The sequence below is a fragment of the Crinia signifera genome, chromosome 1 (assembly GCF_055691185.1).
Source record: "Crinia signifera chromosome 1, ASM5569118v1, whole genome shotgun sequence".
NCBI lineage: Eukaryota > Metazoa > Chordata > Amphibia > Anura > Myobatrachidae > Crinia > Crinia signifera.
The window spans coordinates 434,276,024-434,300,291 of NC_139217.1; the positions used below are offsets into that span (position 1 = coordinate 434,276,024).

Consider the following 24,268-nt stretch of genomic DNA (forward strand, 5'->3'; position numbering starts at 1 on the left):
TGCCTAGGGGCGGCCTGAACCCTAAATTCGCCCCTGAGCCCCCCACACCCACAAATGTCACTGTACCCTCCACACTATCAATGTACATCTTACTCTATAACCGCATTTTAATTAAACAAAACAATACACACCCCCTTCCACATCATATGCTCTCTATTTAACACATTTCACCTATAACTCAAGTTGCAATACAGGCCATCTGTCATACAATTCTAACCATATTTCTCACAATACAAATGTTCACAAACGAAGGGGGCGCAGCCCATTACGATGGTGTGAAGAGGGCGCGATGAATCACCTAGTCCACAATAGGTGAAATCACAAACCTTGGGGATACAGGTTGGGTCTCCCATATCTAGGCTTACCATACTATCCCTATAAAGCAGACACTCATGGATTACACATGTTTTATGCCTGATTAGAACCAGGTGAAATTCTGACTTGAAGTCAGCCAGCCACAGAACCTGTGTAATTAATCATTGCCCTGGTTTAAAGTGATAGTATGGCAAGCATACCCATATCCATTATTTTACAAACTGAAACATACAGTACCAACATATTTTTATCTGGCGTACAGATATGCATACCCATACCTCCCAAATTGTATGCCCCTTGAAGAGGGACACAGGCGGGCAACAGGAAATTAGGGGGCATGGCTACCTGGGATGGGGGCGTGGCCTATACTTACGTCTTTTCATGAGGCCAAGACCCCATTTTGACACAGTGGGGGCATGGCCCAGAGGCTCTGTGAGCCTCTAGTCATGCTCTCAGCCCCCCTGGCTGCGTGAATAGGCGCTGACAGGGGGGACTCCCAACAGCCCCCTGCCACGGGACACTGTCAGCCGCTGAAGGGACGCAGGAACGTCCCCAAAAACCAGGACGTTCCCGCGGTAATCGGGACTGTTGGGAGGTATGCATACCCTCCAACATGACCCATTCCATTAGGTACAAAATGCTCTGTTCGTGGACTCTCCTGGTAATGTATGATTGCCTTCACCTGGGTTGAATTAGTTAATTTATGAGAAAGGTGTGTCAGCACAGGTGACGGCAATCATATAAGTAAGAGGGAAGTCCTGGAACAGAGCATTTTGTACCTAATGGAATGGGTCATGTTGGACGGTATGGATATGTCCTCACACATCTAACATCTAGCAGGTGTAAGTGAGTTGCAATGTGCCATGCAATTCTGCTTTTCTCAGGCATCTTTTTCTTTTCTTAAAAAAAAAAACGTGTTGACATGAGGACAAATGTGTCCTTTTCTACGGTTGCTACATGACACTGTTCCAAGGTGCTGCCATGATGCATACGCTTTGCAGCAGAGCGATACCTGCCGCAGCATCCAAATTTGGCTGCCAACTTATAAAATCTCAACACACCCCTCACCCTAAACATCAGGGGTGTAGAGAGCTGCGGTGTGTGGCGGTAAATATTTGGGGGTGTGGCCTAAAGGTGGCCATACACTAGGGTGACTTCTCCATGGTGAGAAGTTGCCTGCAATCCCACTTGAACCGCACAGCAGGACAGCACAGTGTACAGTCCTTTTGACTACGATGTATCGTATGCAATTCCAGCCAAGCCTGCTGAAAGACTTGGCGATGCTAAATATCTATCACGTGGACCGTCCATATGATCTTTGATGCTCACAGGACCACGCACGACATCGGTCCTGATGTTAAACACACTTATTTATTGGATATCTCGTCGGAATCGGATGAAAAATTACCAAACCGCTGCAGAATTGCCCTAGTGTATTAGCACATGCCCCTCAAACAGAAGTAAATAAGGGGGGGGGGGGGGGGGGGGGAAATCGGTGTGATCCCTCTCCCCTCCCCTCCCCTGCACAGGGCATGGGTAATTAGTACCAGCACCCCCCCTCTCGGCAGCAGTGCCAATCATCACCCTTTGCAGCTCATTTGAAGAGCCCATTTGTTTATTGGTATGTTTATCCATTGTTCTTGTTTTTTCTATGGCACATTCACTTTGTTTGCATTTACAGTAAAGTCCATTATGGCGCCCCTCCTCCGCCCCACATCATTCAGAACCCTGCTATTCCCATCTGCTAATGTATGCGGTTTTACTCTGTCTTTTTTTTTTCAAACATCAAAAATGCATGTGCTGTGCATGCCTTTATGTGTCATAAATTGATAGCTGTAAGATGTAGTTACCCACATGTGAGTATGATTCCCTCAGACACTTCTCACAAGACAATGAACATTGGAAAATTGGATCATCACACTTCAAAGACTGAAATGACTTGTGATCAGGGCACTTTCCTACCTGACGCATACCTCCTGCGTGTGCCCACACGGAGAAGACGCTGATCATTACTTCTTCAAAACGGACTTAATAAGAAAAAAATACATTACAGCATTATATACATAGTACTCTTGCACGTATTAGAATCTATTCGTTTTTATTCTTCAACATCCAGTATGATTTTGTGCTGCGCGGGGAACAGATCTTATTTTTGGTCAGGATGGAATCGCACGGCAAGGCTAACCAATACGATTTGGACTTTATAGTAAAGAGCTGTACTATGTAGTCTCGCCTGCGCGGCCTACTTTTCTACTTGATTTCAATGATACAGGGCCGCGCGTTGGGGTGAAATCAAAATCTAATGTGTTCGATTTCGATTTGGCTTATATAAGCAAACTCAAATAGGAAAAATAGATTCAAGTTTAATGCTGCTTTTAAAACTCCCCTTAAGGGGTGTACACGGTGCAATTGTCTTGCTATTCAATCCCGTTTCGAATCGGATTGAATCATACGGCAAGGCGAATCCGTTCGATTTGAACTATATAGCACATATCTGTACTATATAGTCATACCCTCGTACTGTACCGATTTAGCCGATAACTGCCGGCTGCTCTTCGGGGAGTGTGAGTGGCCTGCCAAGACTACAATTCCCAGGGTGCACCGCAGGGGGGCTCAGCAGGCCATACTCCCTCTGCTCAGTGATTCCTCGCCGGAACCCCTGCACCTCGTCTCCGTTCCCGGGGGATGGCAAAGCGAGTGCACACCACAGAGCACAGGCACCGCCATTACAGGATCTGAGGTGATGGGCGGCTGAGAAAGCGGGAGAGTGTCGCTAACAGGATACCCGGGTCACCCTTGGGCCCCGGGTATATGATGTGGTCTGACGCCAAGACACATTCGAAAAGTGGGACTTGGCCACACCCCCTTTTCCTTTGACCATGCCCTATTTCACCATGCCCCCTTCCCAAATGTGCACTGGTTTCTGTCCTTCAGATGTTGGAAGGTATAATATAGTTTTGTCTGCACAGTCTATTTTTCTATTTGATTTTGATGCCGCGGGGTTGTACATCGGGATAGTTTGTTATTCGATTTTTGTTATACAAGCAAAATCGAATACAAAAATTTACCACATTGAATCGTGTGTGCAGGGCATAAGTTAGGTGTAACATGGAAAGAAGGTACAGTATAGAAAGGAGAGTTTAAATATATTTCTAAATATCTGCCACATTGTTATTGCATGCTGTTAGGAGGAGAACATCTTTATATGCACATAAAGACATTGGGCCTAATACAGTTTAAGTGGTAGTTTTATGAATAATCGCAAAACTGCAACTCCCAGTGGCAGCATCCGGGGAGGCGCCTAGCGCAGAGTAAGGCCAACCTACATGCCGGGTCTCACTGTGCCATTGCAGTGGAGTGGTCACATGCTAAGGGTACCCCCTTGTTGCAAAGCCAGTTGTCGGGCTGCCATGTTTCGGATTGCAGTGTGATGTAAAATGTAACCCGCCGACCCTTGCACTGCGGTTGCATTTTTCGGAATGCAACAGCAGTTTCAGGACTCTTACATATACGTGCTGCATATACACTGGTGTCAGATGAGGCACACAGATGCTGCATATACACTAATGTGAGATCAGGCCAAACCAGGTACCACTTGTCGATCTGCATCATCTCACATCAGTGTATATGCAGCATCTGTGTTCCCCTTCTCACATCAGTGTATATGCAGCATCTGTGTGCCCCTTCTCACATCAGTGTATATGCAGCATCTGTGTGCCCCTTCTCACATCAGTGTATATGCAGCATCTGTGTGCCCCTTCTCACATCAGTGTATATGCAGCATCTGTGTGCCCCTTCTCACATCAGTGTATATGCAGCATCTGTGTGCCCCTTCTCACATCAGTGTATATGCAGCATCTGTGTGCCCCTTCTCACATCAGTGTATATGCAGCATCTGTGTGCCCCTTCTCACATCAGTGTATATGCAGCATCTGTGTGCCCCTTCTCACATCAGTGTATATGCAGCATCTGTGTGCCCCTTCTCACATCAGTGTATATGCAGCATCTGTGTGCCCCTTCTCACATCAGTGTATATGCAGCATCTGTGTGCCCCTTCTCACATCAGTGTATATGCAGCATCTGTGTGCCCCTTCTCACATCAGTGTATATGCAGCATCTGTGTGCCCCTTCTCACATCAGTGTATATGCAGCATCTGTGTGCCCCTTCTCACATCAGTGTATATGCAGCATCTGTGTGCCCCTTCTCACATCAGTGTATATGCAGCATCTGTGTGCCCCTTCTCACATCAGTGTATATGCAGCATCTGTGTGCCCCTTCTCACATCAGTGTATATGCAGCATCTGTGTGCCCCTTCTCACATCAGTGTATATGCAGCATCTGTGTGCCCCTTCTCACATCAGTGTATATGCAGCATCTGTGTGCCCCTTCTCACATCAGTGTATATGCAGCATCTGTGTGCCCCTTCTCACATCAGTGTATATGCAGCATCTGTGTGCCCCTTCTCACATCAGTGTATATGCAGCATCTGTGTGCCCCTTCTCACATCAGTGTATATGCAGCATCTGTGTGCCCCTTCTCACATCAGTGTATATGCAGCATCTGTGTGCCCCTTCTCACATCAGTGTATATGCAGCATCTGTGTGCCCCTTCTCACATCAGTGTATATGCAGCATCTGTGTGCCCCTTCTCACATCAGTGTATATGCAGCATCTGTGTGCCCCTTCTCACATCAGTGTATATCCAGCATCTGTGTGCCCCTTCTCACATCAGTGTATATGCAGCATCTGTGTGCCCCTTCTAACATCAGTGTATATGCAGCATCTGTGTGCCCCTTCTCACATCAGTGTATATGCAGCATCTGTCTGCCCCTTCTCACATCAGTGTATATGCAGCATCTGTGTGCCCCTTCTCACATCAGTGTATATGCAGCATCTGTGTGCCTCATCTCACATCAGTGTATATGTAGCATCTGTGTGCCCCTTCTCACATCAGTGTATATGCAGCATCTGTGTGCCCCTTCTCACATCAGTGTATATTCAGCATCTGTGTGCCCCTTCTCACATCAGTGTATATGCAGCATCTGTGTGCCCCTTCTCACATCAGTGTATATGCAGCATCTGTGTGCCCTTCTCACATCAGTGTATATGCAGCATCTGTGTGCCCCTTCTCACATCAGTGTATATGCAGCATCTGTGTGCCCCTTCTCACATCAGTGTATATGCAGCATCTGTGTGCCTCATCTACCTGTACATCAGTGTACAGTATGTGTGTGTACAGCATCTGTTTGCTGCATCAGCGTACACAGTATACATAATACTGTATGTGTGTCTCACCTCAAATCAGTGAACAGTACAGTATATGCAGCAGAAAAGGGATACTGGACACACATGGAGAAGGCTGAAAATGAGGAGATGGAGGGGACAATGGGAAAGGAAAGCACAGCATTTTTGACTTGACCTAAATACTAATTATGTTATTTTGAGCCAACAAAAAGACTGCATGGTAATTATTTTGTCTTAGGGGTGTCTAGTATGCACATGCATCGCAGCAACGCTGCCTGATACTATTTCTGTATACTGAGGTGACTGGGACAGGGCCAGGGTAACAATTAATTTATAGGTATTTGTTTAGTTTCGCGGCGGCAGCGCGAGACGCTCTAGCTTGAATATTGGCAGCTTGCCAAACTGCCTTCAGCTGCGCTATCAGCGTAGCGACTGTTTGAATTCTGGCAGCTTGCCAGCTGCTTAGTTGTTTAGTTTCAGGGCGGCAGCGAGTCCTGTGAAGCCTAGTAAGCGCCTCTCACACAGCGCTTGTGCCTGCATGATATCCTCTCTCCTGTGGAGAGTGGATCATGAGGGCGCCGACGGAGAGGCGCTCCATCTTTGTGATACGTAGGAGCATCTCACAATGCAATGATACACTGTCATCTGTGCGCTGACAGGTCATTGTCGCGCCACAATGACCTGTCAGCGTAGTGACTCGCCGGCACCTTAGTGCTGGCTATGCGTCTCAATTTTGCGTCTGGTATCAACGTCCCCTCGCGGGCTTCACAGGTGTCCGCGTCCCCTCGCTGCGCTCGCCACACTTTCTATTCTCAACTCCACGCCGACGTGGATAGTGGGGGTATGAAAAGGTCGTAGGACACGTACCGCCGCCGCTCGCCACGCTTCGGGTTGGCGTGGATAGTGGGGGTGTTTCAGGAACACATTCACACCTGCAAAATCATACATCTGAGACAGTAATGACAACATGTGTGAACTGTTAACTGTGTTTTAGTTTAAGGTAAAGATGAATGAGGAAAAAAGGGTCTTAGACGCTCATACATAACACTAAGATGGAGCGCCTCTCCACCGGCGCCATCATGATGCCGCACAAGCGCTGTGTGAGAGGCGCTCACTTGACAGGAGGTTAGGGGTAGCAGCGCTGGCCTGCCACAGAGAACTCAGCGAACTAAATAAGTAGCTGCCGCCCTGAAACTAAACAAGTAGTCCAGATAATGTAAGGCGGCTAGGCTGCTGGCAAGCTGCCAGAATTCAAACAGTCGCTACGCTGATAGCGCAGCTGAAGGCAGTTTGGCAAGCTGCCAATATTCAAGCTAGAGCATCTCGCGCTGCCGCCGCGAAACTATACAAGTACCAATTTATATAATAGATTGACATGCGGCAGTAACACCCACCCCCACAGCCAAAACTTTTGACAGTTTTCCATTTTAACTAGGTTACGGTTTATGCATCACTTTGTGACCCACCCACAGTTTCCAAAGATGTGGGCCTATTTTGACAGTCCCGGGCCACACAATTTCTGCCGGCAGCCCTGCTGGAGTCTGACTAAATAGTTGGTAAGATACTCCTGCATGTAGCCTACGTCTTCCAAAACTTGTGCAGTTCTTCTGCCCTGCTTTAGGTATCGTTCTCTGCTATGGTCCTATTAACACAGTATGTTCTATATTTCAGCACAGATTATGCAGACCAGACCTGTTCTAGAAGCACCACAGCAAAGAGCGCCACTCTAGGCCAGGAAGAGGAACTGCATGGGTTTTGAAAGACGCAGGGGGCCAGAATGAACACTACAGTGTAGGGATGCCAACACCGGGGCATATTTTCAATCTCCGGGATTGGCCTCTGTAATAAAAAAAATAAAAAAAACCGCCCCCCCCCCCCCCCTTACTGCCCGACCCGCACATTTCATTATAAAGGCATACTAAGCCTGTGGGCGCGTGGTCGGGCGTCCGGGTTCAGGACAGTGTTCTGTGATCACAGGCATGGCAGCGGCCAGGCTGCGCAGCATGACGTGATGTCAGGGGTCACGCTGCACAGCCTTGGGCGCCGCCATGCCTGTCATCACAGAACACTGTCCCGTACAGCAGCACCGCTGGGGGGTTAGTAGCAGTCAGCCGAGCAGCATCTGAGCGATATTCTAAGGTGCTCAGCGCTGCCCAACTTAAAAAAAAAAAGGGGGGTACTAATCCTGGAATCCCGGGATTGGAAGCTTCAATCCCAGGATTCAAATCCCGCCGATTTTAGGCCAAAATCCCAGGGATCCCGCCGATCCCATTCCTGGGATTGGTCTCTCTACTACAGTGTATTAGTGACAGTAAGATATATTTATTCACCAACAAAAAGTGGCCGGAATAACAAAGCAATTCTAAAAATAATCCTGTGGTGATTGGTGCCGATCCCATTGCTATGAGCATGTCTCTAATTCGCTCTCACGTCTCTTAAAAAAACGCATTTCGCATTCCACGGGTGCAAACTTGGCGCAACAAACAGGCATGAGAGGCCGGATCGCTGCAACGATGAGCACAGCTACATCTGTATAACAAAAAACGAACAAACAAACAAACATGATACAGTATATATCACTCAATTTTCCGAGCCAGCAATGTATTTCCAATCAAAGTGCAGGTTTTGACAAATGTTTAACCATCTGTTTCTAAGCACAAGCTGCTGAAAGCAGATGTAAACATAAATGAAGCTGCCCAAGGTGATACAGCAAAAAGACATAAATAATAGTTTAAAAAATATTGAGCCCTGATTGATTTGCGTCAATGTAGTTCTAGCAATTTATGTTCTTGTCCAGTGAAATGAAATCATACTTACCAGCATTGTTTTACTTATTTGGAATGCCCAGTGCTAATACTACACACGTCATTTAGTTAGTGCTTAATGACATGTGACAAGAACAACATTAACGTATTACATTTCTACAGGGTTCTATAGCTGCCAGCTGTATTTGTTGGCGTGAAATCCTGCGGAAGGGTCACATTCTTCAAGTTCATCATAAATGACAGGAAGACACTTGTATAAAGCATGAAAAGTCACCCGTGGGACCTGGAGTGTGGGGAACATGGAATGCCTTTCATTGAAAAATACAATTTAAAAGCATACAGTAATTTTTGACCCTATTTTTCCCATGCCGGGGCAACATTGAGATCGCTACCACTGTTTAAATGTAGCCTAGGGACTAATGTTCTGGATGTCAATGTTTTACAGAGTGGTTGGATGGGTCTGGCAGGAAAATAGCAGAAAATGAGTGAGCAGCAGTAGACATCCCACTGGGTGTTGAGGGTCCTGACACTTTTGCTAGCATGGAAAATCTAGACAATTAAAGATACCAGGAAGAGCAAGTGGCTCGGGAAACACAGATAATTATGCCAGACACAGTGGGGAATCTGGCAAAGTTTCCAGAGATAGATTTAATTATTATAAAATGTTTCTCATTGCCCTTCCTTTCTATGATAGTAAACTATGGTCCCAATTATGTCTGTTTTCAGAAAATAGTATAAATGCATAGCTCCCAACCAAGAGGCAAAAGGGTCATCCTGTGGCGTAACTATAGATGGTGCACAGGATGGGGCCCAGTGGCTTGGAGGGGCCCCAGCAGGCAATCCCCTACACCCTTTTGATTTTTTTTTCAAAATATTGCTGCTCGGGCAGTGGTTGTGGTGAGCAGGAGACCCACCTGCTAGAGGCGCTGAGCTGGAGACCCATCAGCCAGCTGGACTAGTAGGTTGCCATCGATGGCGATTCTGCAACCAGCTATCGATAGTCAAAACTATCTGATGGATAACCATCGATAGTTTTAGCTATCGATGGTCATCCATTATTTTTGGATGAATGGCCCGTGGGCCAATCAGAACTCAGGGGCTGGACTTCCAGGTGTCGGAGGGCGGAGTTATTCTCCATGTCCCGGCACCTTGAAGAAAAAAAGAAAAGGGAAACCGTCTTGTTCTCCCACGTTGATGGCAAAAGTATTGAACATCTGCCATAAACCATCGATGATTTTAATTCATAGATGGTGGCTGGCCATCCCAAGGTTGGAGCCGCTGAGCTGAGTAGGAGAAACAGTCGGCAGCGCCACTGAGCAGGAGAAACTGGAGGCAGGCTGGAGCTGCTGAGCTGTAAACCTTGGAAGCGGCGGGAGCTGAAAGCCCAGGAGAGCCGGCGTCGGTGAAAGGAAGAGTGCAATCAGGGGACGGGAATTACAGACACAAAGTAATTAATATCAGCACCTTTTCAAACACTTATTCTTGCTTCTCTAAGCTCTTCTACTCCCTCACCCATCCACTCACTGACTTAACTACTCACTCACTTACTCACCCCCTTGGACACTGGTCCATCCCGGGAGCAACCCGGCATTGGCGATATTTGGTGTTCATAGCAACACGGCTTATTGCCGTGTCGCTGACATCATTCGACTTGAGTTACCCGTTCAGACTGCCCTGAAGCCAGGAATAACACTGCTTATACTCCAGGTCGGATTGTCGGGTTACAGACCCAGGATATACAACATAGCCCTTTCAAACCGCATACAGCTTTCAAGGTTTTGCTATGGGGCCCACAAAGTTCTAGTTACGCCCCTGGGGACATCCCCACCTGCAGTGCACATGGTTTTGACCATTTTGAGAACAAATTTGTACTGCTATCAGATCTGAATAAGGCCCTTAGTACATATCATACTAAAAGAGAGAAAAGTGTCTGTTTTCAGATTTGAAGAGTGGATAGGAGTTTGAAGAATGACACCAACTTGCGCACCAGGTCAGTGTCCCTTTGGGCATAGCCTAATACTGTAGTACAGTAGGCTCAACAGTCTGTGAAATGGACAGGGGAGGATATGTTCTAGCCCAAACCGCCATATACTCCTTATACTTAATTCACAGTTGTGAGGGTGCCTGTACATGGTGCAATAGCACTGTGCAATGTGATGCGATAGCACCGTGTAATGCGATGCAATGCAATTCACGCTCCCGCGGGCATCGCACTGTACAAAAAGTATGTGCTGCACATACCTTTTGTACTGCCCTTGGATCGCATCACATGCAAAACGCATGCAGAACGCATGCGTTGCGATGCAATCCAGCCCATAGCGGGTGCGATAATTGCACCGTCTATAGGCACCTTAATATACATTTACTTTTAGAACCTTAAGGCAGCAGAAATTTGAAGAATTATTTGTCATTTATCTCATTGTCAGTTGGAGAATATAATGGTTAAGGTGCCCATACACTGCCTGCGATGTCTCGCAGCAGTGTATGGACACCAGATACCCTGCGAGCCGCCGGGACCTTCCTGGCGGGAGGGACGCATGTGATCCGTTGTGATGGATCGCATGCGTCCCTGCTTCCCGCCCGCCTCGTCGCCTGGAGGTACCGCGCATCGGATCTGACGGCAAGTCAGGGAGAGGCATTTTGGTCCGATTTAACGGGCCGATTGGTCGCAATCGGCCAAAATCAGACCGAATCGTCTCGATGTATGGGGGTCTTTACAGCCATGTGGAATTTCCGCTACAGGTTTGTGTTTTGTTGGTATTTATTGGCAGAAATATCACTTGTCAATGCACTTTATGTTTTCTGCTAGAGGGAAACCATTTAAATAGCAGGAAAGGGAGCATTTGGCCAATGTACAGGTACTGCAGAACTATTCATTATTATAATGATATTCTACAATACTACAGTATGCAGAACACAAAGCAGCCCATAGCAGTTCTATGCACAATAGCATATACCTGTATGGGCATTTAGCTAACAACAGGACTGTTCATTATTGGAGTACAGATGTGGGCACTGGGCCTGATTCAGTAAGGATCGCATGTGCTTCGATGCTTGCAGCAGCATAGCATATGCGATCCTTGGCAGTGTAAATGCATTCCACCTACTTTAACCCATAGAAAACAATGGATGAAAAAAAAACAGGTCTGAAACGGGTAGGACCCTGCTTTATTACCATTTAGAAATACCAGTTCAATAGAACCGGTAAATTCACTCTGCACCTTTCAGACTGCACAAATTACCGTTTTAAAACGGTAAAAAATGGCAAAATAACGGGTAAAAAGTGCGGTCTGAAAGGGGCATGAGTGACTGTTTCCAAAATTGCTGGATGCCCACAACTCTGTGCATTTCGCCCCGAAGCCTCTGCTGTTAAATCAGGCAGGGATGTTATCTCTTCTGCACTGCGATCACAGGGCCCATTCTGCACATGCCCAGAAAGCACGCGCGCAGTTACGAACCATCGGGGAACTGCAGCTTTGATTGCTTATGCGAATCAACCTGAATTTGTTCATTTCTCAAGCTACAAAAACCTAAAGGTTTGGAGCATGAGTGCAAATAATATTTCCATCTTACAGCCCCTGTTATTCCTTTTGGAAGGCAATAACAGGGGCTGTGATACTTTCTTCAGTACTTGTTTCCTAGCACGGCGCCCACAATTTTTTTCTTATGCCATCGGGTCGATCTGATCGCATCGCATCGTATGCGACCCGATCGCATGCGATGCAATGCGATCAGACCCGATTTTTAATTGTACAGCCACCCTGATGGGTGATTACTATGTTAAATGCCCCCCCAGACCCGATTTTTAATTGTACAGCCACCCTGACGGGTGATTACTATGTTAAATGCACCCCCATTGTTAACGCCACCCCCACTACACATCCTCCGACCTTTTCATACCACCACTATCCACGTCGGCGTAGAGTTGATTCTATATAGTGTGGCGAGCGCAGTGAAGGGACGCGGATTACTTCACATGTATTCCGCGTCCGCTCGGCACCAGGGCCGGTGCAAGGCACCGGAGCACCCCAGGCGAGTCGGGGTGGGGGCGCCCCGGTGCCGGGGGGGGGGGGTGGGGGGTGGGGGTACCTGTCCTGCGGCGCTGTGTATTTAAATCTGGCGGCGGAGGCAGCGGGGGTCCCTGCAGTCCATTAGAAATAACGAGCGCTATCCGCCGGGCTATGCGGAAGCGCTTCTGTTGTGAAAACACTGGCAGCACGCTGATTGGCTGAGATCAGCGTGCGCCGTGCTGCCAGTGTTTTCACAACAGAAGCGCTTCCGCATAGCCCGGCGGATAGCGCTCGTTATTTCTAATGGACTGCAGGGACCCCCGCTGCCTCCGCCGCCAGATTTAAATACACAGCGCCGTAGGACAGGTACCCGGGCGGCAGGGGGGGGGGGCAAAATGCCGCCCTCCAGTGGCCGGCGCCCTAGGCAAATGCCTAGATTTGCCTAGTGGTGGCGCCGGCCCTGCTCGCCACGCTTCAGGCTCGGTGCGCTCACCACACTATCTAAAATCAACTCCACGCCGACGTGGATAGTGGTGGTATGAAAAGGTCGGAGGACGCGTACCGCTGCGCTCGCCATGCTTCGGGTTGGCGTTGATAGTCGGGGTGTCGTTAACAATGGGGGTGCATTTAACATACAGTATTAATCACCCATCAGGGTGGCTGTACAATTAAAAACCGGGTCAGGGGGTGCATTTAACATAGTAATCACCCATCAGGGTGCCTGTACAATTAAAAATTGGGTCTGATCGCATCGCATGCCATTGTAATGGCATGCGAGGCCACACAATGTTAAAATTGTACAGTCGGATCTTAGGACCCGAAATGGGGTCCCACCGAATGCCATCGCATACCTTAATTAGTGGTATACGATGCCATACGATGGGCGCCGTGCTAGGAAACAAGTACCCTTTCTTCCTCTTCTGGTGAGTGGGAGTTGATGAATGTGCAGTTTCCCTGCCTTTCAGTGTAAATTAACGCTGCTACTTATTAGCAATGGATGTTATTCACACGTGATGGCACAGCTGCAAATGTCGATAGACTGAGCATCCGCACGGCCTGTAGTATGCACGTGCGAGGCCATGCTGAGATAAAATCCTGCTTTTTGATTGCTGGAAGTACTCAAGGTGATTGATGGAAAGCTGGCGCTTGGGGGTGGTAACTGGCTGTTTTAGGGGAGTGTCAGGGAAAACGCCAGTGTGCCCAGATGTTTTAGGGGAAGGCGTGTGATGTCAGCTCCGACCCCGATCCAACTGTTTCCATAGCAAGTCCTGGGCAACGCACAGACTGCACACACTGGAAAAATCATTATATGGCGAGCGAATTGCGAATGGATTTGCAACTAAACGCCAATCCAGCTAAGTCAGGCGTGGCTAAAATATGGCCCTGCAGCTGTGAAAATACAAGTCCCATCTTGCCTTCTAGCCACAGTTTTGCTATTAGGTAATGGTAAAACTATGGCAAGGCATGATGGGACTTGTAGTTTTGGAAGGCCATATTTTGGCCACACCTGAGCTAACCAATTCGCAGGCCGTGCTAAGCAATTTGAAGGCGGGATTTCACTTGGCTGGGCGGCGTATACCTGATGGCAGGGCTCTGCAACCTGGCAGAGCAGAGATCAGGTCTGAATAACCCCCAATGTTGGGATCATGGAACAGATGCTTTCCCACAGTGAGTTGGACACTTGATTAATGGTTAACCATCATGGCTCAATAATGACTAGGCCCCTAAAAAATGTATAAAGTAAAAATATAAAATCAGAAGCAAACATCCAGTATGTAGCATTGTAGAGATGATAAGGTTGCTGGGCCTCACCTGAGATGCTATACGCTCTTGCTCTTTGATGAGGCAGTGCGAGTTTCCTACACACTTTCTACATTTCCAGCAACGCAAAAGAACTGGTTCTCCCTTATGGCTCATTTCATGTATCTTGGGACTTTTAATGCCCTGCAAATCAAACAGAAAAATAAGAGAAAACCAAGATATTAGTATTGCTGAAGGACCTTGGATGTGGTATGCCGTTCCGACAGTCGGGATCCCGACAGTCATTAGCCCGACGTCGGGATCCCGACTGGCCGGACTTAGACAGCATGACGAGCGCAACAAAGCCCCTTTCGGGCTCGCTACCTATTCTATTCTCCCTCTATGGGGGTCGTGGACCCCCACGAGGGAGAATAGCCGGCGGCCGGTGGGAAACCGGCCATTGGTGTTTTAACAGTCGGGATCCCGATGGCGGGTTAATGACTGTTGGGATCCCGACTGTCGGGACCCCGTCCGGCACCCGTAACCTCTGCCGTGTATCCTATTTGTTTCACACATATCTATGCATAATGCGCCACCTTTTCGGGATGGTTGTGTTGGTTGAATCTTCTGTCATTTTTATGTGTAGCACTCACACAAGAGTATTGTACATTTTACAAAAATGTCATTGATTTCTTTATAACCCAAGACTAAAATGCACAATCTTGAGTTTTTTTTTCACTACTGCATGAACATTTTTATGTATGGTATGGATCAGTTTTTGTTTTGTGTAACGGGTATGTTGTCAGCGTGGCGCGGAGCTTGGGCGGAGCATACAGGTCATCAGCCAGTGACATCCCATCTTCAATAAAACTCCTATCTTAGTAAATGTACCCCTGTGTGTGCTTAGTGATGAAGAGTGCATGTATTGTAGCAGGATGGAAGAAGCAGTAATAGCAGGGTCTCTCTGGGGCTAAGTGGACAACTTTACAAAAAAATAAAAACTTTTTTTTAAAACTCACTCCTTAAATGAGGGAACCAGTGTTTCTTGCTTGACACAAGTTGGGGAAGATCTGGGCATTTAGATAGTATACTGTATGTTGTAAATACTATTTTATGATATCATTTATATATATGGTTATAGAAAATCTCTGGAGAACACCAGATGGGTGTGGATTGAAAGGTCTGCCTGTCGACATCGACATACACCCTAATTTGTGTACCAGCAGCATCTCTTCTCCAGGCTTCTCCCAGATTGGTTTTGCCAAAAATAATCTTGCTGGTATTAGATCTGGATTTTGTATTTTTAAAAAAAATCATAAAAACAGCTAAAATACAGAATTTGTGTTTTTTCTTTTTCCTACAGTACTATTGACCTCAATAACCTTAATATCCCCTCATTTCCCATCTATTCTGAACACCTCACAGCTCACAATATTGCTTTTAGGCCAAAAGGTTGCACCAAGGTATCTGGATGAGTAAGGTAAGCAACAGAAGTGGGCGGCACAAACACTAGACTGATACGGCACACATAGCAGCACCCCTTGACGGATATTGCACACAGAGCAGTACCCCTGGACTCATAGAGCACACAGGTCAGCTGCCCTGGACTGATACAGCACAAAGGGCAGCACCTCTGGAATTATAAGGCACAATTGGACTCATACGTAGGGTACGCCACCTCTCCCGTTTTTCCGGGAATCTCCCGGATCCGGTGGCAACCCTCAAGGAGGCTTTTTCAGTTTCCCGGTTTTACGGGATTCTCCCGGAAATCGAGTGTTTGAAAAAGCCTCCATGCTCTTCTCATCCGCCCACCACGTAGAGACAATTGCGCTCAAGATGATGATGTCATCATCATCTCGCGAGCCTGTCTGCAGGCCCGCCGCCCGCAGCAATCCGCCCTCCGCTCACCTGCGGCTGCCAGCTCAGCCAAGCCAGCCCAAGGTAAATTGCAAGCCAATTGTAAACAGCCAGCACATTTTATATATATATATATATATATATATATATATAGGCAGGTGTGGTGCGGCACTCTCGGCATAATAAGACACACTTAGTCAGCTTGTGGTCAACGTTTCAATTTTATGAAAAAAATTGTTATCAGGATACAGTGAGCAAACAACAGTGAGTTTAAATAGGTACAAAACAAGGTGTGTCGGATGAGGGGGTTGTGGAAACACGCCCTCAGTGGTAAGAGCTGACGTCATACACAATGGCGTCGGCAGACAGTGACGTGCTGGTTACTGTGGAAACAAGTATATACAATAAAAATACGTGGAGTAACAGTTATTAAAGATATAAGAAATACATACCCTCCAACAGTACCGAATTTGCCGGTACAGTACCGGTTTTTAACGGTCTGTACCGGCAAATAAAGCATGTACCGAATGTACCGGTTTTTAAAGAAATGACAGCCGGCGACTGTCTGTGCGCTGCCCGGCTGTATATATATCAAAGCAGCGGCAGCAGTCTGGTGACTGTCCGTCGCTATTATCAATTCTCCCTCTGGACGGCCGCTCGCGGTCCGGCAGCCAATCAGGAGCGGCTGTCAGACCGCAAGCTCCAATTGGCTCGCTGCCTACGACCATGCCTTCCATGTGAACAAGTGCACTGACTGCACAGTGCACGCCAAAGAACAAGCTTATATTAGCGGAGCAGTGGCTTTGCCTGCGTTAACCCTTTACAGGCACTTCTCACACAGCTCAAGAGCTTTCATACACGCTGCCTGGAAGGATCCAGATTCAGTTCCGCCGGTGTTCTAAGAAGATTGTGCGGAGTAGGAGCAGGTCCCCAGACCTGTGAAGAGGTGAGATGGGGGACACCAGTGACCCGCAGGCATGGGATCGGTCAGATCCCTCTCTCCCTTGGGCCTTCTGTTTGGCCCAGTACTTGCAATGTTCCTGTACTGTACGGCAGCGCTATGTTTGAGGCAGCAGGCATGGTGGGCCTCCCCTCGCCCAGTCTATAGAAGGTTGCTGGACCCAGGGGAGGGTTATGGGCCAGTCTTCCTATTCCTAAGCCCTAGGCTCTCTCTGCCCGGCACAAATTCTGAAAGGTGCCGTGGCCACGCCCATTTACCAGTGGCCACGCCCCTTTCTGGATTTGTACCGATTTCTGCCCTTGAAATGTTGGAGGGTATGGAAATATGTAAGAAATACATGAAACAATACAATAAAACACAACTACAGTTATGGCATGAGAGTAACAAGTGGACAATAATATAAAGTATATAAAGTATATATTCAGCGGAAGATAGAGTAAGAAATTTGCTCATTTAACCCCCGGGGAGCGATAACACCAAGCCGTTGTATCCAGTGGGCTTCACACTGAAGCAATCTCAGGGCACAATCACCGCCCCTGATAGATGCAGGTATACAATCAATCATGCGATATCTAAGGCTAGCTATGGGATGTTTGTGTTCTGCGAAGTGCCGTGGAACGGCCTGTTCGCTTTTACCCGAGCTATATATATATGTGTATGTATGTGTGTGTGTGTGTGTATATATATATATATATATAAATAAAATGGCCAAAAATCGGTTGTTTTTAGCTATTACAGGGGCCACGCCCACTGTATAGAATAGACCATGCCCCTTTTATTAGGTCACGCCCCTTCCCCGACGCGCGCATAAATGAGGGTGAGGGAAAAGTCTCCAGGGATCCAAGATTAGTGAGGTGGCAACCCTACTCATACGGCATGCATGGCAGCACCCGTGGACTGATATGGCACAAAGGGCAGCACTGAAATGGCACACTTAGCAGCACCCCTGGACTGATACTGCACAATAAGCAGCACCTCTGGACTGATACAGCACACCAAGAAGCACCCCTGAACTAATATGGCACACAGGGCAGCACCACTGCAGCAAAAAAAGCTTTTTTTCCCCCCTTTTAAGATTTTTTTTTAAGCAGCCCCCTTAGTAGTCCCCCGTAGCATCCCCAAACAGTACAAGACAGTATAATAGTCCCCCATAGCAGACCGTTTAGTAGTGTTGCAGGTTTATTGTAGACCCCCCCTCCATATCTCACAATAGCATCGGCGGAATGATGACATTCAGCCTCACTTTGGATCCAGAAAATGGCGTGGAAGATCGAGCCTCCGTTGAGCCATCCTCGGATCAAATAAGTTACGCTTCGGGCTCGGTGGCTCACTGCGCTCGCCACACTATCTAAAATCAACTCCACGCCGGCGTGGATAGTGGGGGTATGAAAAGGTCGGAGGACGCGTACCGCCGCCGCTCGCCACGCTTCAGGATGGCGTGGATACTGGGGGTTACATCTCATTGTAAGCACCCATCACATCTCATGGCATGGGTGCTTGTACAATTAAAAATCGAATTGCATCGCATCTCATGTCGCAATATTCCGGGGGGATGCGATGCGATGAGATTTTTAGGAGCCCATACGATGGAAATCGTGGGCGCCGTTCTAGGAAACAAGTACCCAAAATTCTATTACCAACTATAAGCTCCCTGAAACTAGTTTTTAAAAGTAGGCAAGTATGCAATAATGCTCTTTGATTTGATCATCCCACCTGATATGAAGCACATCAGATGGGAACATGTAACCATCAAATAATGAACTGTGGTTTTAGGGGTAGACAGCTTATATTGAACTCAATATACTCCACATAGATTGCATGGGACATAGTTTTACATGCAATGCTTTACAATTAAATGCAAATGATCATGCAAAGTTTTTAGACTATTACTACATGAGACAACACAACTGTGCTTTTAATTAACCAGACTTCCCAAGGTGCAACATGCATTAATTAACTATACAACTTTATATTGATACCTGGCAAGTCAATCAACAACTGGCAGCAATAATGTGATTTAGGAATTATGTGTAACAATGTAACAGTACCTTTTCATGGGCTGCGGTCTCCTGTCAGAACTCCATACCTACAGTATGTGATGTTATTATATGACAGCTGTCACTGTGCAGACTAATAACATGTCACGTCACAACAAAGTATACCCATTTCCAGGCTGCACTGAGCACTTCCTTACTGGCAGCTCTTGGGAAAGGGTCACATGGTGTGAAAGCATCCACTCACAGAGTGGGAAACACTGCTATCTATGCTGTGCTATGTGTGTGTCTGTCATTAATGGATTTCAGCTCCCTCTTACGAAACATTATATATACATGACTCAGGCACATAATCTATACAGAAGTGTAGCAGCTAAGCTTACTTATAATAGACCCTCAGTAACTGAACTTGTCAAAGCCCACACTTTCCTGATGTAGATGCCAAGTTGTTAACCCTTTCAATGCTCTGGTCGACATGATTTTCTGAATAGTTTTACAATTCTGTATTCAAATATGTTACTAGGCTTTTATCCATTAAATATTGGGGCGGATGCATGAAGCACCTTTATGGGGTAGGTGGGGTATCAGTGCTGATACCGCATCTCCCCCATGTAAGAAGGAGCCGCTGTTTGTAAAATGACTGTGTGCCCCTGTCCATATTGGCGATTCTATTTAAAAGATAGCAGTACGATATGCAGGGCAAATGTCTGGGCAAATCCCTTCCTGCTTCGCCTTCGGCCTATCTCACACACAGACAGGGCATAGGGGGTTGTTCAGACCTTATCACTGCCGTACGAGTTAGAAGCGCCCTGTAATCACCCCTTAATTAGATAGCCACTGCCCAGTCTGATTGAAATGCAACCCCATGCAAGCCTGCAAATTGCTTAGCAGGGCTTGTTAAAATGGGACACGGTAACTAGGTCTACAAGCGTTAGTTCGACCCCCCTAGGTCGACATGCAGGAAGGTCGACATGACTGAAAGTCGACATGCAGGAAGGTTGACAGGGTCATTAGGTCGAAACAAGCATTAGGTCAACATGGGGAAGGTCGACAGTCAAAAGGTCGACATGGGGTTTTTCAAGTTATGTGCCGACATTTGGGACAAAAAAGGTAAAAAAAAATGTCGATATTTTGACTGTCAACATTCCCCATGTCGACCTAATGACCCTGTGGACCTAACCCATGTCGACCTTCAGTCATGTTGACCTTACTGCATATCGACCTAGTGGTGTCGACCTAATGACCCCGTGGACATAACCCATGTCGACCTTCAGTCATGTTGACCTTCCTGCATGTCGACCTAGTGGTGTCTACCTAATGCTTGTAGACCTAGTTGCTGTCTATCCAATGATCCCAGTCCGTAAAGATTAGCTCAATTGACGATTCGCTACAAATCCAATTGCCAGCTGCTAACCGTGGAAAGTGTGTGCGGTCTGTGCATAGTCCAGGACTTACTTGGAGCCTGCAATAGAAACAGTCGGATCGGTGCTGGAGCGGACATCACATGACTTCCCCTCAATCGCATGGGCACACCTACGTTTTCCCTGACACTCTCAAATAACGTCTGGTTACCACCCACAAATGGTGGCTGTCAGTCAACTTGCGTACAGCCAGCGATAAAAAATGAGCAGGATTTTATCACAGGATTAGGGATGGCCATCGACGATTCAAAATCATCGATGGTTTATGACCGATATTGAATACTTTTGCAATCGATGGGGGAGAATCAGATGGTTTCCCTACATCGATGGCATAGTCAGTGCCAGATTAAGCCTTCGGGGGGCCCGGGGTACTTTAGACAGGGGGGGCCCCCTTGCACTTGTCATTACTGGCTGCAAACTGCATGGGAGAATATTACACTGTCAACACACAGAGTAAAGGCAGAATAAACTTGGTCAATGGGTAACTGCAGGGGATATACAGTATATATATATATATATATATATATATATATATATATATATATAATTTTTTTTTTTTTCATTCTGCTGATCTTGATAAAAGTGCACGGGCACTGAAACGTTGACCACAAGCTGGGCATCTGTTGTATTTCTTTCCCAGTCTGGGAGTGCCGCCGTCCACACCACGATATATATATATATATATATATAGATACACACACACACACACACACACACACATACTTACCACATGAAAAGCCTGCGTTTGTCCCTCTGCACCTTACTCTGTAGGAGACCTCACAGTCCTAGTGCTGCCTCTGATTAAAAACCCTCCCATGACTAAGCTGCTGCTGTTGTTCTCCATGGGCCTGAGAAGCATGTAATGAGCTCCACCAATCAGAGCTCAGTACAAACCTCTCAGCCTCTGCCCTCTGGTGCAAAGTGTCATGACTCTTAGTCAACTCCCAGTAATGCACAGCACACTCATGCAATCAGTGTGCCTTGGCTCCCGATGCTCAGCACCATTAATCATTGTCACATTGACAGATAGGTGAAGCTGCAGCACTACCCCACTGCCATGCACAAAACCTTTAGCTAAAATACATGTCAACCACAGGGGGTCCCTAGCTAGAGGGGGGCCCAGGGGCACTGACCCCTTGTGCCTCCATTATAATCCGGCCCTGGGCATAGTAGATATGATGTTTCTATTTTTTTTCTTCAAGGAACCGGGACACAGAGCATAGCTCCGCCTCTGACACCTGGAAGCCCCGCCCCCACATTTTGATTGGTTCTCCGGCCAGTCAGTCAAAAGGTGTTGGATAACCATCGATAGCTAAAACTATCAATGGTTATCCATCACATAGTTTCTGACTATCGATGGCTGGGTGCAGAATCACCATCAATGGCAACTGCACCGATGGCCATCCCTACGCAGGATGGCCTCATACATGGGCAATACGATCCGTATGCATGCGCAGTCTATCAATAATCGCTCGCGCTGCAAATTCACAGCCGTGCCATCAGGTCTGAATAATCCCCATACTTGCCTACCCTCGTGCGTACTGCAGGAGACTCCCTGAAATAGTAACAATCTGATATCACCTAACCCACATTATGCAGCTGTTACATTTTTGGGGGAAATAGAAATCAAAGATATATAAATTCAAATGGAATCATTATTTCCTATTCGCTGCATTGGGTATCATGCACAATGGTGCCCCATTGCCCAATGGCTACATGCATTTTAAATAAGGTTTCTTGTGGCCACTTACAGTATATGGAACCACATGAAAAACACAATACATGAACAAGCTTTGGGGCTCATCTATATTTGGATATAAGTCATTTTATGACACACTAGTCAGATGTAGTAGTACATGTCCGTGCTTCTAGGTGCCAGCTTCACAATCTTCCTGACATGGTTTTTTAAAAGTAGGCAAGTATGAGACAGGCATACAAACACAAAGGGCGAAGTTTAATGGGATGAGATACTCCGAAAGTGAGAGATTTGGTAAGAAATCTCCAGGTTTTTTTAAAGCAGCAATCATTTACACTGCAAAATCAAACTGGTTTTGCAGTGTAAATGATTGCCGCTTTAAAAAAAAAAAAAACCTGGAGATTTCTTACCAAATCTCTCAATTTCGGAATTTCTCATCCTATTAAATTTCCCCCAATGTCCCTCTGTAGCCCCTCCCCACTCTGCGGCGAACTCCTCCTAATTTTTGTGCAACAGTCATGATTTTTTTGTAAAAAATCTCAATTTTCTTGGGATGTTGGGATCTATGCAACCCCCGAGTATGTCTTCTGGGATCCAATGTTACCACTCTGTGAAGTTTTCTTTCAAATCCATCCCAGGCTCCCTGTCTGTCCGGAGAATTCTACTGTGAGGCCCTAACCCGGACCCCAAGGGTGTCCAAATGCCTATCCAGACAGATATATAGACCAATACATTTTACATGTAAGATTTATGTTATGTGCTATACATAAAAATAATATGACCTTTTTATGCCCAGCAAATCAATAGCAGTGCTCTTATTGTGCTTTAATACTGTATGTTTTTTTTGCACGATTCCAGGACTATTTCAATGGTGCGAGCAGTAAAGTGTGTGTGAAAGTTTCTGACAACCTCTGTGACGCCTGCATTATACAGAGTGTGTGCACAAAGGTTCCAATGCGATCAGGTCAGACATTCTCAGAAATATAAGAAAAAAAGAAAGTGACTGCGCTTATAGGGCAGTATTCAATGAGAAAAATTCGCCGTGTTTTATGGCAAATTTCTGCTTTTTCCGCGTTGGACGGAAAATTTTGGTCTCAAAAAGCGAACAACCCTATTCAACGTGCACTTTTCGCCATCTTTCTAAGTGATTTTCTCCATGTAGCAATTCTCCATCTTTTCATGGAGAAGTGGAATGTGAACTTTTAAAATAAAAGTTTTTTTGTTTTAATTTTGGTGTAAAAAAATCAGGAATTTTATTCTGTGAAGGGGCATGCTATTTTTATTCATGTGCTTATAGCACATGAATATATATTTAATTAAAAATTATATATATATTTTTTTACACATAACAGCCAGCAGGGGGCCAGAGCCGAGAGCCGCTCATTAGATATTCATATATTCACTGCACCCGATCAGTGAATATACCCGGTCCCCTGCTGGCTCTGGGGGGGCAGCTTGTGCTGCCTGGGTCCCGGGGAGCCCTCCTCCCTTCCACATATGTTCTGGGGCAAGCAGGGAGACTTCAATCTCCCTGCCTGCCACCGTCCCACAGGTTAAGATTCGCTGCAAGGGGCAACGAGCCCCAGCGACATTGAATACTGGGAGAGCGAGTGGCAGCCAGCCCTCCGGTACACAGCGCGAGTGTGCAGCGAATCCTAAACAGGATTCGCTGCACACCGTGATTTTTTACATTGAATACTGCCCATAGAGTGAATGATTACATATTGCCAGTACCAATAATGGGTAATTTTAATGGTTAATATTAGTAAAATAATTAGTACTAAATTGACAGTGAATAAAACACATATAAACTCTACATTAATAAAAAACAATATTATGGCTTAGAAATGATAAAAAAATGGGGGAGAAAAAGGTTGTGTCCATACGGTACCATATTGATGAACCAGCTGGTTTTAGTAAGTTACGGTGATATTCCGATAACTGTTTGGCCTCACTGGTGTATAGCTGTATAGATGGATGCAGAGTAAACCAAGGGCAGCCTTTATGGAGGATGCAAAACCTCCTGCAATTCTGTGGCCCGATAGATGGAAGGGGGTACCTCTGAGCAGATGGAAGTCCCAGGAATGATGTCCAGCACAATAAATTTTCAGAGGCTTAAACGGTCACTCCGCAAAGTATTAGTAATAGATTTGGTCAGTCAGCCCCAAATCGTTTCCCGACGCATTTCACTCCACTTGGGAGCTTTTTCAAGGTGTGGGGGAAATGTATCTGGCATTCCTAGGCAGTGACTGGGAGGTGGCTAGT

At 46.6% G+C, this 24,268-nt stretch overlaps 1 protein-coding gene across 3 annotated transcripts in view; it reads right to left on the minus strand.

Moving 5' to 3' along the window:
* RNF180 (ring finger protein 180) overlaps positions 1 to 19,071 on the minus strand; it is a 77,020-nt gene extending 57,949 nt beyond the window's left edge. For 2 of the 3 annotated variants that reach the window (XM_083153126.1, XM_083153118.1), the window contains exons 1-2: positions 18,941 to 19,071; positions 14,147 to 14,278 (exon numbers count right to left, since the gene is read on the minus strand). In XM_083153126.1, coding sequence (XP_083009252.1) covers positions 14,147 to 14,251 — 105 coding nt within the window. In that variant the 5' untranslated portion in view covers positions 14,252 to 14,278; positions 18,941 to 19,071. The remainder of the gene's footprint in view (positions 1 to 14,146; positions 14,279 to 18,940) is intronic. The other variant, XM_083153135.1, reaches the window with a different exon arrangement.
* Between the last annotated feature and the right edge of the window lie 5,197 nt (positions 19,072 to 24,268).